Consider the following 17,331-nt stretch of genomic DNA (forward strand, 5'->3'; position numbering starts at 1 on the left):
CTGCACATTACACACACATCTTGCTTTCCTTTACATTAAATCCTAATTGAGGTCCCTGGTGAAATACAGGTTTAATAGGGTATGTTACTCATTTCATATCAAGACCTTTAATCTTTTTAACTGGCAAAATGTCTTAACTTGATAAGTGAGTTAAGCAGGTGGCAGACTGTACAGTAATATTTGTGGAAATAAAGCAAGCCTTATTATATTTGTTACACAATATAGCCATGATTAAGGCTAAGAAAAGCAAAACTTTTTTTTTTAGTCTTCTGTTTCATTTGGAGTAGAATAATTGCAACTGGCTTTCTAAGAAAGTTCACTTATTCTTTTGCAGAAAACATTTCCAATAATCCTGTTTTATGACTTAAAGTAGCTGACAAGGCTTAAGCACAAAGTCTATTCATGTAATAAATACAAACAGAACATTTTTAATAACTTAGATGCTTCTCATATAAGGAATATCTGAAAGTGTAAAATTATTCTTACAGAAGTTATGCAATAAATGAGTATCATTTGTAATACTGTGACTTTTCTACTGAAGGACTGCTAGTTCTCTTTGAGAAAAGGATGAGCTTTCATTAAAAGAATTTCACCCCAGATGTTCCCAGCCATTCTATTTCCTGCCTAACTAGAAGTATTTCCATAACATCACATACAAACTGTTTACACAAGGATCCTGAGGAAGATCTTTTACTTGCTATAAGTGTACAAGCAGCACACTATCATGACAAGAAGTAGCAAATATAAATTTAACCAGGAGTTGAACACAGTTCTCCAGGTTATTTAATGCCCTAGCTACAATTACTACACATCAGTAAAGATGATACCAATGAAAGGTTTGTAAATAGCAACTGTAAAGCAACATCATGTGCAGATACAAGTCAGGTTATTTAAGGTGAGTTATTTTCACATTTGAGTATCTGGACAGAAAAATTAAATGGGATGTTGTTTTTGGGGGGCTTTTTTACACTATTTTAAGACATAAGTAATACTGCCAATACATTCATTTTTCACCAGATCAAATGCTATTTTGTTGTCCCTGTAGGAAAAAGAACAGAAACAATACTCCCTGACCTGTTGGTGGACATGGTTAGAAAGGTGCTGGTGATAGTGCTAACGTTTTTAGTTGTTACAGCAACAGCTTTTAACTTGTTACTGTTTAACTGTAACAACACTATTCCAGCTAGACTGCTTGACCAGTGCAGCCTTCACAGGTTTTTTTTTCTAAAAGATAAGCCAGGAGAGATAGGGTCTGCTTGCGAATAATTTTCCAAATAAGTTATGTTTTGGCATGATATTGGGCAAAACCGTCAAGAGCTGTTTGGAGCAACACAGCTTCCCTGAAGACATCAAATCCATTACCTTTGGATCCAGGTTATTTCTATGCATTGCAATACTGAGAGATTACAATTGTTTAAAATAAGAAAAACCTTAGCAAAATGCTGTTTCACTACATGATACTAAATTAATAGCAAATATCTATAAACAGAAATCATCATTTCTTGCCATTCGTGGCAGTAAGAGTGGTAGCTGTGGTCCCAATCTACACATTATTTAACATAAAATGAAATTAACTAGAAATGGAAGAAACTCTATTCTCCTTCACAAACCAGTTTTCAGTGGCAGCAAAGAAAGAAGGGTAGCACAAGACAGTGAGACATTTGGCTGACACTCAAAACAGTGCATTCTCCCACTGAAATGTCATGGTATGTTCCACAAAAGAAAGCTACTGCTGTGTGTTTCAGGAAGTTCAGATTAGAAGGGCTGAATAAGTAGTAATACTTCATTTGTCTGAATGCTGCAAGCCATCTCTACTATGGTAACAGATTCATCTGCACAAACTGCAAAACTGGGAGAGGCAGATTTAGAAGTATAAGCCTTGCTTTATCACACTGGAAATACCCTGAAGTAATTTAAGAGTTATTCAAGTTTTTAAATGTAAGTGTAGCTGCCTGTCATTTTCAAACCCTAACCTACTTCACAGCAATAGAACTCGCAGCCAGACCCTTTTCACCCATTAGATATGCCAAGTGGGCAAAATGCACACTTAGAATATGCAGTGGTACTAATAGAGATTATTTGTTATGTCTTTTATATTTACTCTCCAACTTACTCCACCAATTTACTCTCCAATTTTCTTTTGTGAGGTTGAGCTTGAAGCAACAATTCCACTTACTTCCTACTAGCAAATACTTGGGGCATCCTTCACATATAATTATCTACTTAAGTGAAGGAATAACAAAACCCAGCATCACTTGCTACAGTGGAGTAGAACACAAGTTGCTATGCATCTGTTTTTCAGTAGCACCCCAGTTATTCTTTTTCCAATTTTTTGGGGCAAAGCTCCCCATTTCAATTCTTTTTCATACTTTATTAAATATATGCACAGGTTCAATGTTAACATCACATATAAGTTACCCTGTTTTGACTCTGGCATGTTTTTTGTTGGGTTGGGAGTTTCTTTTGTTGTTTGGGGGGCAGGGTTTTGGATGAGCTTGGAAGATCCTTTCTGCTACTGAGACTACCTTTGAAATTCCTAGTGCTACCTTTATTTTATAGCTATTGTAAACACATCCATTGGATGACACTTGCATAGAGTACAAATTGCACTTACAAACCCAGAAACACCTGGAAATAAGAATCTCCATTCAGTTTTCATGTACATGCCTACTGAAGCTATGACCTACTAAGACTGAAATCAGGCACATCAGGCAGGTCATTTAGTACCCAGTCTTGAATAGATTAAGTCAGGAGCAGAATGTCATTGACTTAAACAGGAACATGATTAAATTTAAAATCCCCCATGACGAATGGTTTCCAGCTATTCAACTTCTCTTGCTCAGAACAGATAAGCAGGCTTTACTTCTGAACTATTTTTCTCCTTGGTGGGTGACACAAACACTTAACATACTTGTCCTGTATAAAATTCCTCCAGCAGACTTCTGGATTTCGAATATTTAGTAGGATTCAGGGTGTTTGGTATCTTTCTGTGGTGCTGTATTAAACTACAGTGTCAGATATTTAATCTGTACTTCACTTATTCTTCAGGGGGATGGGAAAAGTGATATGAACAGTTAAGCAACCCATAACATCTCAGGCTTTTAGAATCCTTTTTTAAGAGCCCTGCATTGCAACACACAGAAGTAATTTTATAGCTCCCAATGTGATCAAAGAACAACTTTGGGAAGAAGTCATTGAAAAAGGATGTCAGCTGCCCAAGTAAACACATTTATGATGTTTGCTTGTTATTAGCCAGGGAGCTTCTAAAACTGGTATTGCTGAAAAGACATGTTTAATAAGCAATGGAAATCACCAGCAAGACAAGAGCACGAGTACAGTTTGCTTAAGGGAAGGAAAGAAAGGGGAAAAGCAGCAAGAGGGGCTGGATGAAAACATTTTGAGACAAAACAATATAGAAACATTGACAAATTCTCAACAAAAAGCACAAGAGCTTTGACCTCCATTTGCAAAGCTAGTTTATCGTCTGGACTTTCATCTTTATATAAGAGAAAACATAAGCAATTCAAAACTAGTATTCTGAATCATTCATAAGAGAATGTCTTTCACAGTTTATTCAGAACTGATGATCTACACAGAGATGATGATTTACTCTGTCACACCACTGAAGCATGAAGAACATAAGAGCACTTTAGTCACTCTGGTAAAAATCCTAAAGGGCTCAATAAAGGAAGCAAATATAATATTTCATCGCTGAAAGACAGTGGTTCCCACTCTCCTCTGCCATGTTTATGCAGTTCTGAAGTGTTTAGATTTTTGCAGTTGCTACAAGAAAGTTTCACAAGTCACAGGGTGGGAAAATAAATTATTTCCTTAAGGTATCAGGATTCTATTTTGCTGAAGAGGGCACTCATTATATACAGCTAACAATGCAGGTGTAGTATACTTCCAGTTGCTGAGAAAAATGATACTTTGACGTCTGCCTGCATTTATGGAGAGAGAAGAAAATTCTGGATATCTTGACCTTGAAGCAGTGCAAAGCACAGTCATGGAAGTTAGACACAAGGCAACAAGCTGAAACACTTTAAAAACATGTTAAATACTACATTAAATTTCACCTAGATTTATTCCCTTCCTATGGGAAAAACATCTGATTTTATTTGGCTTCCCCTGAACAGACTGCATGGTTATGCTGCAACATATCTGAATTACTCTAGGTACTTGGACACCTCCACTTGAATGACAATACAAGTAGTGCAAAGATATCCAGCCCAAGGATCCATGTAATGCTAAAGTGCAATGACTAACGTAGAATAACCTAAACCTGTGTAAACAACTCTGTGTCCCCCCATGCTCCAGGTGAAGAAACTTCATCAGGCTGCTGCAAACTACCCTCAGGTCATACCGAAAAGCCAAGAACAAGTTCCATCCTCTTCCTCCCAAAAGTGCTTACATCCTAACCTCACTAAGTCACTGCACTGCAATTGTCAAGCACAATATGACAACAGAACAATCCAACCTGACCTGTGCTCTAGATAACTTCAAAATTCTACACTTCAACAATTGCTGCAAGTATCTTAAGGGTGGTCTATAGTAATAAAGGCAGTCAAGATCTATGCTATGGTCAAAGAGAGCAAAGAATGAAATTCATGATAAAGCTTCTTAGAAGTGCAATCTACATCAAAACTGGAACTCAGTGTTGTTTACATAACACTCATACATATTCATGTTCCTAGATGAACCCTGAAATTCCATCTGGCATTTACCCCTTCCCTTATTTATTGACACACTCTATACTGTTTATTGTGCCTACCGCTCATGTGACCTTGGAAAGAAGCCACACGTCATTTTAAACAAATTAAACCACTACAAGAAATGACAGTCATATTGGTGCTGCAAAACTAAATATGGCTCCTCCTGGCATTTAACAACAACAGAAAATAACCTTTTAGGCTTGTGATATACACAATCATTGCCCCATGTACTGTTGCTGAGTTTTATGAGCCTGAAATAATCACTAACAAGCTTCGATGCATTCTGCTGTTTCCTAACCCGCAGTATTATCTATACATACTTGCATTCTCCACTACAGACTATGACCTGGTTTTCACATGCCCTACTTTTTTGGTATACTCAGCTCTAGCTAACCACTGGTCATCTTTCTGCTAACATACTAACTTCCTACAAGACACAAGGACAGCAAAGCAGAAGGGGGAAAGCAGGCAAAAACCTCTGAGGCTTCAGTACTGTGCTATTAGTCTGTACATACTGTACATAGAGAAAACACACAAAAGGTCTGTTCAGCACTTCTTATTTAATGTAGCGCTGCTCAACTAGAACACAGGGCTTGCAATCTATTTTACATGTTGTATTTCACAGACACCTTCAGGCAGGCTTTGCTTTCACATTCGCTCAAAATAAATGAAACCAAAAGCCGATTCTTATAATTGCAAAATTCTCTTAATACATGCACTGACACTAATCTTTCCAAAATTACACAAATTTCAGTAGCACTTAATGAACATCTGGAAGACTGAACATTATCTCCCCTTATCTTCTTCTTTAGGATTTTTGATCCTGGAGTATGTGTTATGTAGAAATTTCACATTATTTATACAGTTATATGCACAAAGACACCCTTTACATAAGAGTTTTTGGCATCAAGATATTTAAATCCTAGTTTAAAGCCAACACAAGCAACCTGCAAACAGAAGCCTATATTGTACAGTTGGCCTGTATTATGTTCATAAATGCATTTATCATCCCAGAAGAATTTTGAAGCTGGATTTACTTTGGCAAGGATAAGAAATGACAAGGCAAATGGTTTAAGCTGCCATGTGAAAAGACAGCACAGTAAGGAAAGCTGACTGGTAGCACTCAACTCCAAGAAAATAAAAGCAGAAAGGGTGGTATTCCAGTGAGAGAGGAAATTCTTGAAGAACTTCTGCAAAAGTAGCTTATGTAGCTGCTTCCTCCCTCTAAGTAAAAGGAAAGAAAATTTTAAATAGTACAGTGGAGAACAATACTTATATAAGGTGCTCTCGGGTATCTCTAGATGTCACATAGCTCAGCTCAAACAAAAAAAACAACTTCCACCCCTCACCCCCAAAATGACACATATATATCCTGGAATAAAGCCCACCTTCCATAAACTTGCTTTATTTGCTTCACCTGACACTGAAAATAAAAATCAGGTCAGATGCAGCTGAGAATTTTGTAATTTTTTTTTTGTTTGTTGTGTTCTCTGTGTGTGTTGAATTAAACACACACACTTGTCTCCAGTGTCTCAAAACGTTGTACCTTTTACGTTTCTCTTGAAAGAACAGGCACAAAAGTTTTCTTTGTTCCACTTGCAAGTAAGAGGTATTTAGCACAACTGTGATAACAGCTACCTACAGGTAAGTATTCAAATATTTCCCACAGACAGAAAGCCACACCATGACAGCCTGTATTCATTCCACTTCCCTCCCTTCTTCCCCTCTTGCACCCAAATAAGATACAGAAAAGACAGTGTTCCCAGCAGATAACCATTTAAATGATTAGATAAATATTTAATAGCACAGACTTCCTGATACTATTTTTGGATTTATGCAAGGAAAGAACAAATCCCAATTTGCATTTCACAAACAGAATAACTATCTTCCAAACAAGCAGCTCAGCACACATGTAGAGGCTTAGAATATGAAACTGCTTGAAAGTCAGACTTCTGTCTGAAATTCAAAAACTTTCATGCCCAGTACAATTCTTACTTGCTAAAAATAAGATGCTGTTAAAGTAAACAAGATACTCAGTGCATGCTCTAATCATCATATTAAAAATACACAAACCTGTATGAAATATAACAGTGCTTTTCTTGTAGCCAGAAGGCAGACGGATGTTTCGGAGCAATCCCTTTGCTGTCAGCCTTATGCGCATGTTGGACAAGGAAAATTTCGGGGACCATAACATGTCTTCAGTGCAGTGGGAAGACAAACAAGCAAGAAACAACAGCCTCCATGTACCGTCACATACTATGTTTTTAAATCACTACTGGCAGAAATGAGCAATTCTTGCTAAAGAAAACAGGCTTGAAGAAATAATCAGGTCTCCATTCCTTTGCTGCTCCACTCCTTATGCACAGACAAGCAAAAAAATCAGTAAAAGCAGATATCCACAATGTAAATGCTGCTGGCAGCTTCTCCTCACCAGATGTTCTGGAAACAAAGCTTGTCCTCAGAATAAAACCGACTTAGTGGTTTCGCAAACCAGCAGCCTCTGAATTGCATCACAGTACCGATGCTCAATCTGCTACGGGACTCCGTGAGCTGGGAACTGGAAAAGGAGAAATGGGAGGAGGAGGATGAGGAGGGAGGAGGAGGAAGTGGGTGGTCTCACCAGCTGAATATATCACCCGGCAATGTCACAGTCCATGTAATTTTTCTTTGGAAACTGTAAGGAACATTATTTGAATATTCCTGGAGGCATAGTTCAGCTTTGCTCTCCAAAAATCTTCTCAGGGTGCACTTTTTAAAACTGTTTCTTTCAATCAAATATTACATCCACATTTAAAGTACTAACAAATCCAAAGACACATCTATTCTCTAAGAACAATTCACTATTTAAGAGCTACTTAAGGGAAATTCTGCTTAGCTTGGCAGCTCAACACTGCAGATGCTTCTATTTAGCATCAGAGGAGAAGGACTCGGGCATTAATTCACATTAAAACAGTTCTCTGCCAGCTGGGTTTTGAAGGCACCCAAACACTGAGGCAAATAAGCAGTGTTGGAGGAATTCTTACGCAGAGATGTACTCCCCATATTTGAGTAGCCCTCATATAAAAAGTTTCCTCTTACTATTTAACAAGCTGAAAAGTTTTGCATATACTTTGTTGAAGTCCACTGCCATCAGCAAAAATTAAATTTAAAAAAAAATTATAAAATAAAGGAATAACTGTTTTACATATTAGAAAATGTCACATTTTTTACCCGTGACCATGACTAGACATATATGCCCTGGCCACGTTCCTGTGCAAAAAGAAACATTTCACTACTTTTTCTGAGGTCAGCAGCTGCCTTACCAGGCAGCCACTGCAGCAGAGACCACCCAAGTACTCTCAGCCAGTGCTGGAGACAAGACAGTGGCAGCTCACACTTCTTTGGCGTTGTTTGAAGAGCTGGCCTCCACAGACTTTGTCACTCTTTAGAGACAACAAAATTAGGTACTTTTCCATTGATTCTGCACTTCTACCTTTTCAGCAAACCCCAGCCAATTTTCTCTAACATCTATACCTTTGAACAGTTTTTCCACATCCAGAAACAATTAGCTCAGCTTAGTCTGAAGCAGGTATAAGCCAAATTAAATATCACAGTGACAGCTCTCATTTCAGCAGTGCCTTACCTGCCCTCTCTTTACCTCCTTACCTTACAAATCTAACTTTCATATTTTAATAGCATGTCTTACTTGCTCAAGATGCACTTTAAATTTATACAGCTTATTTTCCACATCAGCTAGAACTAAAAATAGCATGTTGCTGCTGTGTCTGGATATCTCTGAGATCACGCAGAGCCCGGTGCAGTGACAGTGAAGCAGATGCTCACTGTATGTAGAGCAGAAGAGCTGCAGCACAGCACCCAGACAGACCCACCAAGGCAGCCTCCACAGCAGACTGTGTGAGAATGCACCAGCATGTTTTCAAAGCAGGTACCAAAATATCTATTTCCCCGCACACTGATGGAACACCAACTCTGAAGTACTATAATACATCTTCAGTCCACACAAAACCATTCAAAATAAGTACAAAGACAGTAAATTAGGTTTTTTTGTTAGGTTCCCAGGGCAGCCTCTAAACACAGCAGGGCATGCATGTCATTACTGCTATAAAACCTCATCTATTCCTTCTAGTCTGAAGAGCTTTGGCACAGCAATGTGTGTTCATCTATCTTTCCAACAGCCTGCAGTTCCAGACTCTTTCCTAATCCAATACTATTATCAAAGACACTGCCCCTTTCTGGGCTGCATTATTGTGATGCTTGAAAACCACGCTGAGCAGTAAACCAGAAGGCTTGTTACAGCACAGTTCAGTAGACTTGTGCATTCACACATGCACAGTTTCATTAGCACATCTCATCAAATATTAGATTGTTATTGTTAAATCCTTTCTTAATTAAGGCATTTTGAGATTTTTGCTGGGCATACAGCCAGTCTTCAGACATCATTTAGCACCCAGCTACATCAAGTTTTACCCTTTTGCCAGGGCATCCCCAGAAGAACTCCCTTTTATTTCCCTCCTATTCCCACATTCCTCCAAGGGAGAAGCTGCCCTATGTAGTAAATATTTTCTCACCTTCCCAATCTGATGCTCTCAAAGGTGGAAACAATCCAATCAGGCTAAAAAAAAAACCCAAACCACTGCAAACCAACAAAACACATCCAAAAAACAACCCACCACTTCTCCCCATACTTGCATCAGTGCTTAGGAGAAAGGTAAAGAACTCCTCATTGGCTGTAAAACCAGAGAAGATGGAACACCCCGTTGAAACCTCCTAGGAATCGGAGCTAGAACAAAGAATCTCTACAGGAAAAACATGATGTAATGAACCAGTTTGGAAACTGCAGAAGGAATGAATCACCATACAAAATATGAGCAGACCAAAGCTCTATATGAACATCAAAATCCTTTTAGGAAAGACCAAAACTGCTTCTACCAAGATACACAAATAATACTTTTACTGCCTCTTCTTTCCTGCTCTTTGTTTGGGGAAAATAGGCCATGAAGAAACAGATGCATCATATTATTTGTAAAAAACATTCTAGTCTGACAAAAATGCCTTTCCAGCCTCTAGAGTTTTAATTCTATTAAACCCCAGAAACTTGAAACAAGTCTGTGTTATTCAGAAGCAGACCTGAGAGCACAAATAAAGAGCAATGGATGCATGTCTCATGTAGTGCCATCTAGCACCCAGTGCTCTGAGTGCTCTGACAGCAGCCAGCAAGAGCACTGCCCACACCAGTCTGAACAGCTCCCAGGCAAGATTCAACTTGCAGAGAGGCTCCTCCAATAACCCTTCTAGAGCTCAGTGTCACACCACAGCACAGCTCCACCGTGGTGGCCGGGCATGTGCCAGCATGGCTTCCTTGGCTCAGGAAAACAGCACCTTCCACTCCTGTCTGCACTCCCACGACAGCCATCTAGGGCCTCGTGCTGCCAGACTACAAAGCCAGGGCGTGATCCACGGGATCTTAACAGAGCACGCCAGGAGCATGCACTGTCTGCATTTCATGCATAACATGAGGATCACAGACAGGTCTTTCTCTTTCTTGACATTAGAGAAGGATGACAGAAAAGAGCAGAATAAAATAGGAAGCAATATACAAAGGACAAAAGGACAAGACAGATTTTATTTACTAGCATCTTACTGCTGGCTTCCCTCTGACTCCAAAGCCAGAACTTGTGATTAACATGGAAAAAGGGGCTCTGTCCTGTTATGACCATGTAATTCAGTCTGAGTTGCTAAATGCATCAGTACCTGATGACACCATCAGATTGATGGAGGGGCCACACCTATTTTAACCTCAGCAGATTTAGTAAATCTGCCATTCCTGGGAACATTAGCAATATGAAAAAAAAGAAGCAAAGCACACTGGCATGTATAGGCTCTCAATTCAGCCTCACGAGGCCTAATCCACAGTGTCTGCGTTTCTGCTCTCCCTTTCCCTCTCTCCTCACCCAACAATCTCGAAAAATGCCACTGGAACACAGTTAAGTGTCTCACTGTATAAAGGTCTAAATCGGGAGCTAGATATTTAGATCCAAGAAGTCCATGTAAAGGACACTTGGCTCCATGTCACAAGACAGCAAGAGCAGTGCAGAGCAGATGGATTTTACTGGCATGCTTTACTTCAGGAAGAACTGAAGGGTAATTGCTTATGCAAAGAGAGATGCAAAAAGCAGGAACCTGCTAAGAGCCAAAGGGTCATCTGTGTCCTCATTTTTATTTCTGGAAAATGACTGCTCCCACTCCACTCTCCTGTGATCTGCTTGCTCTAGCCAGTGCTCCACTTTGAAAAGCTAATCGTCCTGTAGGCAACAGTACTTGCTGCCACAATGAATGCAAACTGCAGCTTCAAGACTAATTTTAAGCTCAAATCCTCTCCTGAAAAAAAAAAAAAAAGGGAAACATCTCCCTTCCTCAGAGCAGGAACTAATATCCTAAATAATTTATGTTTCTTCTTTCTGTACACAGAAGCTTTTAATCATTATAAATTCAGCAGCCTGTTAAACTGAAGGTGATGCTGCAGTGGATTCCCGGGCAAACTGATACAGGAATCAGGCTGATCTGTGTCTCCCACATGCAACAGTGGCATTTACATTATCTTCACTCTTTTATAAGTGAGAATAGCCACAAAACACTACAAGAATAATTTCATTTTTAACTTCTGATATAAGGGAAGTGCATTTGCAGGATGTCCCTTTCAAAATGGCATTTTGGTAAGACTTCCTCAGTCAAAATCCTACAGAGCTACTACTCTACAACACTGTACAATATCAATAATGTTAGAGTAAAATGCACTAAAATTTGAAATAAAATGCCCTTCAATGATCTGGCCAGATGTGAAAAAGACTCACAACCACCTCTTTGCTGCCATTCAGAAACAGGGTAGGTGTATGCTTAAGTTCTTGTGAGCTCAAACCTCATGCAACAAAGGAAAAACAAATGCTTTAACTAGACCCACAGCCCAAATTAATTATTTATTTACAAAATACTGATTTACATTCCCCATGCACATGCATCTCATCCATGGCCTCACAACAATACCCAGAGAGCCTCTAAGAAAGAGCAGTACTGTAAACAAAGTCAATTTGGCAAGTTTATGCCCTATGACATGACAGTGGTTTATCTGGACAGCACAAAAGACATTCAAGATAACTCACTGACTTTTGCCTACCTGTGTGGGCTTTGCACACCCTCCCTCACTGCAGACATGCAGAAAAAAAGGCAGATGTACAAGTTGTTCAATCATCTTTGACACAAGGCCATGAGTTTCACACTTCTTGACAGCTCAACGATCTCTCAAGTATTATGTTCACTTAAGCCCCTAACAGGGTCCAACGAATTCCAGTTCCCAACACTGGAATTTTCTCTATCTATCACTTGGACTGAGCTGATGCAGTCTGTAGATATCCCTTTCAGCTGCCCTCTCCACTCACACAGAAGCTGGCCTACCCAATATTTAGACAAGTGTGAGAAAACCAAAGCTCTGTGCTGCTCTCCTGTGTGGCTTGTTATTGTGAAACATCAAAATAAATACCAGGGAAGAGAACCACAGACATTCCTCCCCACAAGAGAATAAATACCACAGAAATAAACTACAAACATTCCTGCTGTAGAAAGCCTGCATACCTCTGCACCACCACTTGTTTGGACTATGGATGTGTGGAGCTGGAGAGCAAGGTTCTCACAGAAGTCTGGAACTAAATAATAACAGAGAACTCTGAAATATCTAACCTGTAATCCACAAAACAGGTCCTTACTTAAAAGCATTAACAGAAGAAAAAGACCTGGTAGTGTGAAAACCATTTTGGTTGGGCTACAAAAGGCCTTAATGAATGATCATCTGTCATGATAGCAAAACTGGTAAAATCCCTACCAAGTCCTCATTGCTGGAATTTTAAATATAATCATTCATAAACATTTTCAGTCCATCAATCTGACAAACTGCCCACACAATACTACTACCACTTAAATTAGATGGCTCATATGTCACTCCACAGCAAACCTTGAGGTTTTGGAATTCCTTGTTTTTTTGTAAAAATATCTGTTGAAGGCACAGGGAACAGTGCTATTAGCACCCAACAACAGACAAACTTCCCAAATGGCTAACTTTCAGAAGATCAAATTTGGGAAGAACACAAGGAACATGAATGCAAATACACTGATAGACTTAGCTGAAGGGACCAAATCTAGTACATGTTAATATGCTGTTGTCATGTACCTCTGTCTTTTTTGCATCCTATTGCCTATTGTAACAAACACACTATATCAGAAAAACACCATTTGTTTAAATATAAACAATCAAACCAAAAAACCCCACTCAAAACAGATTACTTCAGAGTTTAGAGTGGCATTCTCTGATTATCAAAACCAGCCATTCCACTTTGAAAACTTCTGGAGCATTCTGGTTCTCACCCAAGAAATTAAATCCTTAGACCCAGTTGTTGTACTATATTTAGTAACAGTGAAAAAATCTGGCCAAGAAGGCAACAGCTATTGTGTTTCAAAAATTATTTCAGGTTTACAGACATTCCTTTAACTCTTCAAAATAAATATCATTATATGTCCCCAATGAATACAATCATTAAGAAGCTCCAATTCATACATGTAGATTATATGTATTTATTTATATAGAAATGGCAAAACAAATGCCAGCCTTCATAGCTAGTTCACATGCAGTAGCTACTCTACTTAGCTTTGCTGTCTGTTTATAAGAGCATTAGCCTGAAGGTATTCTAAGGTTAGATCACGAGACAATCGAGTCATTCAGATAGTCCTCATAGTTCACATGAATGAAAAAAAATCTAAAAAAAGACTATAGCCAGCTTTCTATTGCAGCTAGAAAGGCAACAAAATTGTCCAGCCACAGTAAAAAATCTGCAAAAAGAGGTTTAAGCCTGATGTCCGTTGCTTTTCAAGGGATAAAGGGAAAATATTAGTTTGCATTGTTCAACTCCCAGAAATTCCAGTGTATAAAACAGTAACTGTTTTAAATGAATACAGAATCACCCCAAAACATACAAAACTGTTCCAAGTTCTTCTTCGGGATTTCCTGGCTTTTCTTGTGGAGATAGGGACAGAGACAGAAAAACTGATGAACCCAACTTATTTACAAATGCTAAAGCTCTTAACACCAGAGACTGAGAATCCAGTCTATCCAATGCATCTATATTGAAATTCCCAGTCAGAGCTAGTCAGAAGTCCCATTTCTGCAATGTGTAAGACCTGCACCTCTTGGCTCTCAGGGCATGTATGTTCACATACTTATCAAGGCCTTTTCAAGTCTCCAAGCAGCACCACTGCCTGCACAGATTCTTCTACACTTGCAAAAACTCTAACAAGCAAATACACACCACTCTCCAATCAATAACAAGCCCCTATTTTCTAATCAGATAGAAAAGGAGAAACAGAGCCCTAATGAGTTACTTGAGCAGATATTCCTCATCATTTGGGGTAATTTGCCATACATTGCTGAATGCCAGTCAAATGGAGACCTAAGTATTTGGCACTCAAAAAAATGTGCATCACATCTCAGAATATTCTTCCCAATTTTTAAGAAAAATACACATTTTGACACAGTATAACATGTAATTTTAAAATATTAAGTCTTGTTTGTTGTTGACAAAGCACAATCAGAGTGTGAAAAACATCAATCCTTGTTTTTCAGACCTGGAAAGTATTTTGAGAGCAACCTATTCTATCAAAGAATCCACAACATAAGAACTGCTTCCTCTCAAGTTTCAACAGGGATAACTAAGAGCATGAAAGAAAGGGGTGTAAACTGAACCTTAAAGTATGCCTCCAACTTTTGTCTGAAGAAGAGTATTTTGTTAGCAAAACCATCTTATCCCAGTAAAAGGGTTTGAGTGAAGAGTCAGACCCCACCTTTAACAACCTGCTCCAAGGGACAACTTCTTAGACTGTTACATTTACACATTATTCTTCCATTTGAGCTATTACTCACTGCTGCAATAAGCCCCCTGACATAATTTCTTCCCTCTCTCAGTGTTATATTTTCTCACAAACAGCTGAACTAAAACAAACATCCTTTCTTTAAGATAGTAAGAAAACAGAACACCATGGTGGAGCATGTACCCTTTTTGATAAAGCTTCTTTGATGGTCATGGCTTCTACAGCCTTTAGTAACCAATTCTATGCTGCATACTCTATCCCAGTGCTAAAACATACAACATAAATCACACTGTTCATATTGAATAACACTTTACAGGTGTATCCATCAGTTGTCCTTGCTGTTATCCTGACAATGGTCTTATGCTGCACATGTAACTCTAACTTATTATCCATAATACACCACAGATCCCATTCAGGGTCATGGAAAACCAGGATAAGCCAAATATTCACATGCTTTATTCCCAAAGTGATTGCTTTACCTTTGGAACTGCCAAACAGGATATTTGCTTTTGCTTGACTTACATGGGTTCAGAGATTACTGTGCTGTAACTTAATGTTTGGCCAGTAACAGAGACCTGAGCTGTGAATACCCACTGCCTCCACACACACTGCACTGCAATATACTACAGAGGCATTAGACACAGCCAGCTTTTTCTACAGGGAAGCTGAAGCAAAAAGGAAACAGCACTTACTTTATGCATTTTTAGAGGCAGTCTTGCATATAGTTGAAAATTCCATCTCATAAGAGGCAACATTTTTATCCGTACTTACATTAAGACATTACAGCAAGTGCACATAAACATCATTACTTGAAGTTAGAAAGTTAAGAAGTGTACTAAAACATTCCCAAGAACTTAATTTTGCCTAAGCTTTAAAGCCAGTGCTGAAGAAATACACTATAGAACTTGTAGAATTGATCTAATGCACTGAACACCACCCATGAAAAATACAGAATTCAGAAAAAGAAGCCTTGTGAATGTTTTAATACAAACAAGAAACAAACTGCTGCAAATGGGCAAGTCTGTCCAGTTTTACAGGCACACTAAAAGTGTGTTGTGGCTTGCTTCATCAAGCAGATTCTGGCTGTGCATCATTGCTGTAAATGAATGGAAAATGGAGAAACAGCACTAACATTAAGGGAACAGAAGTGTACCCAGAAAAATCTGCCATTTTCTCATCCTTGAAGAAATGTGAAAGGCAGCATGAACAACTGAGCTAGACACTTAGTTATACCTTAATATCAGAATTCTGATATTAAGAGTTAAAATATTAACTCCTAGTTAAGAGTTAATAAATTACCAGAGTTCTGCTGTAACAAATTAGTCCTGGGCACATGGGTGGGAAAGAGAAGTGAGGTTGGAACTTCTGACTGGATAAGGCTAAAAACTGTAGACTCAACTACAGCACTGAAATAAAAGAACAAAAGCTTTATACTAGCTGTAGTCATCAGAACAAAGCTTCACTGTAATATCAAAGCCAAAAGAAAAAAAAAAAAAGATACTGGGCCTCATTCTACATGGTACTGGCTGGCATTATTTCAGTTAATTTCAAAAAAGACCATTTGTCTTTTCTTAAAATGTAAGACATTGTACTGCAGAATATCCAAGCAGTCACACAGTATTTTTATTCTGTGAGAACTATCTGCAACTGTAAGGATGGAAAAAAGCTTCTTGAAAGTGCAAAATACTCCACCAGACAGCTCTGCATTCATAAATGGGATATTATACTAATTCTCTCTTAGAAATGTATTAAGTTGAATGTCTAACATCTCCAGTTTTGGAAACTGACTCAGTACAGTAAGCAGTTCAGGTTTGTTAAAACAAACTGAAATATAGCCATTTTACAGTCATAAGCATGAGTAAAGAGCATTTATAAAAATATTGCTAAATATTACAGTCAATTTCGAGTTTGGCTGTGTTTTTCAAATCCAACACTTTCAAAGTTATGTAGCTACACTTTTCTTTAGGTCAGAAAAGATGAATCATAAGCAAAAGTCTATTAAAGCAGTAAAAAGGGGAGATTACACACTGAATTTTGAGGGAAATAAAGTTATATTTTGAGACTACGGTAAGCAAGCGTAAGAGAAATGTACTTTTCTAGTTTCTAGTCCAGACATGGATTTTATTGCTTATTAGGAGTTTCCTCAATTGAACTGATCAATGCTGCTAGCTGAATCATGCCCTACATGCTTATACAATAGACTAGGTTTGAGCTCTTGAAACTCAGTGTCAGGCTTTACCTAAACTAACATTAGTTCAGTCCAATATCATTAAAAGCAACAAACAGAGCCAGCTTTGGGCAAAGTCTGACAGAAGCCCTGACTCTTAACAGAAGATATCGAAGTACTCAGCCACAATCAATACAAATATATTTGACACCCAAGAGAGGAAAAGACAAAAGTATTAAATGCATGTTATGACTACAGGAAATGTAAAAAATACTGCCACGGTTCCAGAGTTACAGGTCAGAACTAATTTGCCCAGTAATTTCAAGACTCAAACTTACAACATCTGCTTGGCTACAGCCCCTCTTTCAGAAAGACATCTGCTATTCACTCAGGGGACACAGGGCTTTCCGGTGATCTTCAGTATCTTTCAAAAAGGGCTTTTCAATGAGTAATTAATTACAAGTAGCTTTTAATTCAACAAACACACACTGATTCTCGGGAAACTAATTTAGACTGCCAACTCTCTTGAAAAGACCTGGAAAC

At 38.5% G+C, this 17,331-nt stretch overlaps 1 protein-coding gene across 2 annotated transcripts in view; it reads right to left on the reverse strand.

The window, feature by feature from the left end:
- MTUS1 (microtubule associated scaffold protein 1) overlaps nucleotides 1–17,331 on the reverse strand; it is a 115,614-nt gene that overhangs the window by 41,882 nt on the left and 56,401 nt on the right. Inside the window, exon 1 of one of the 2 annotated variants that reach the window (XM_058024143.1) lies at nucleotides 6,786–7,254. The exons of the other annotated variant lie outside the window; for it this stretch is intronic. Within the exon in view, the coding sequence (XP_057880126.1) occupies nucleotides 6,786–6,906 (121 nt within the window). The 5' untranslated portion in view covers nucleotides 6,907–7,254. Of the gene's footprint in view, nucleotides 1–6,785; nucleotides 7,255–17,331 lie in introns of those variants that run through there. 2 annotated transcript variants of the gene reach the window in all.

This window comes from Melospiza georgiana, chromosome 5 (assembly GCF_028018845.1).
Source record: "Melospiza georgiana isolate bMelGeo1 chromosome 5, bMelGeo1.pri, whole genome shotgun sequence".
In the NCBI taxonomy this organism is placed as follows: Eukaryota; Metazoa; Chordata; class Aves; order Passeriformes; family Passerellidae; genus Melospiza; species Melospiza georgiana.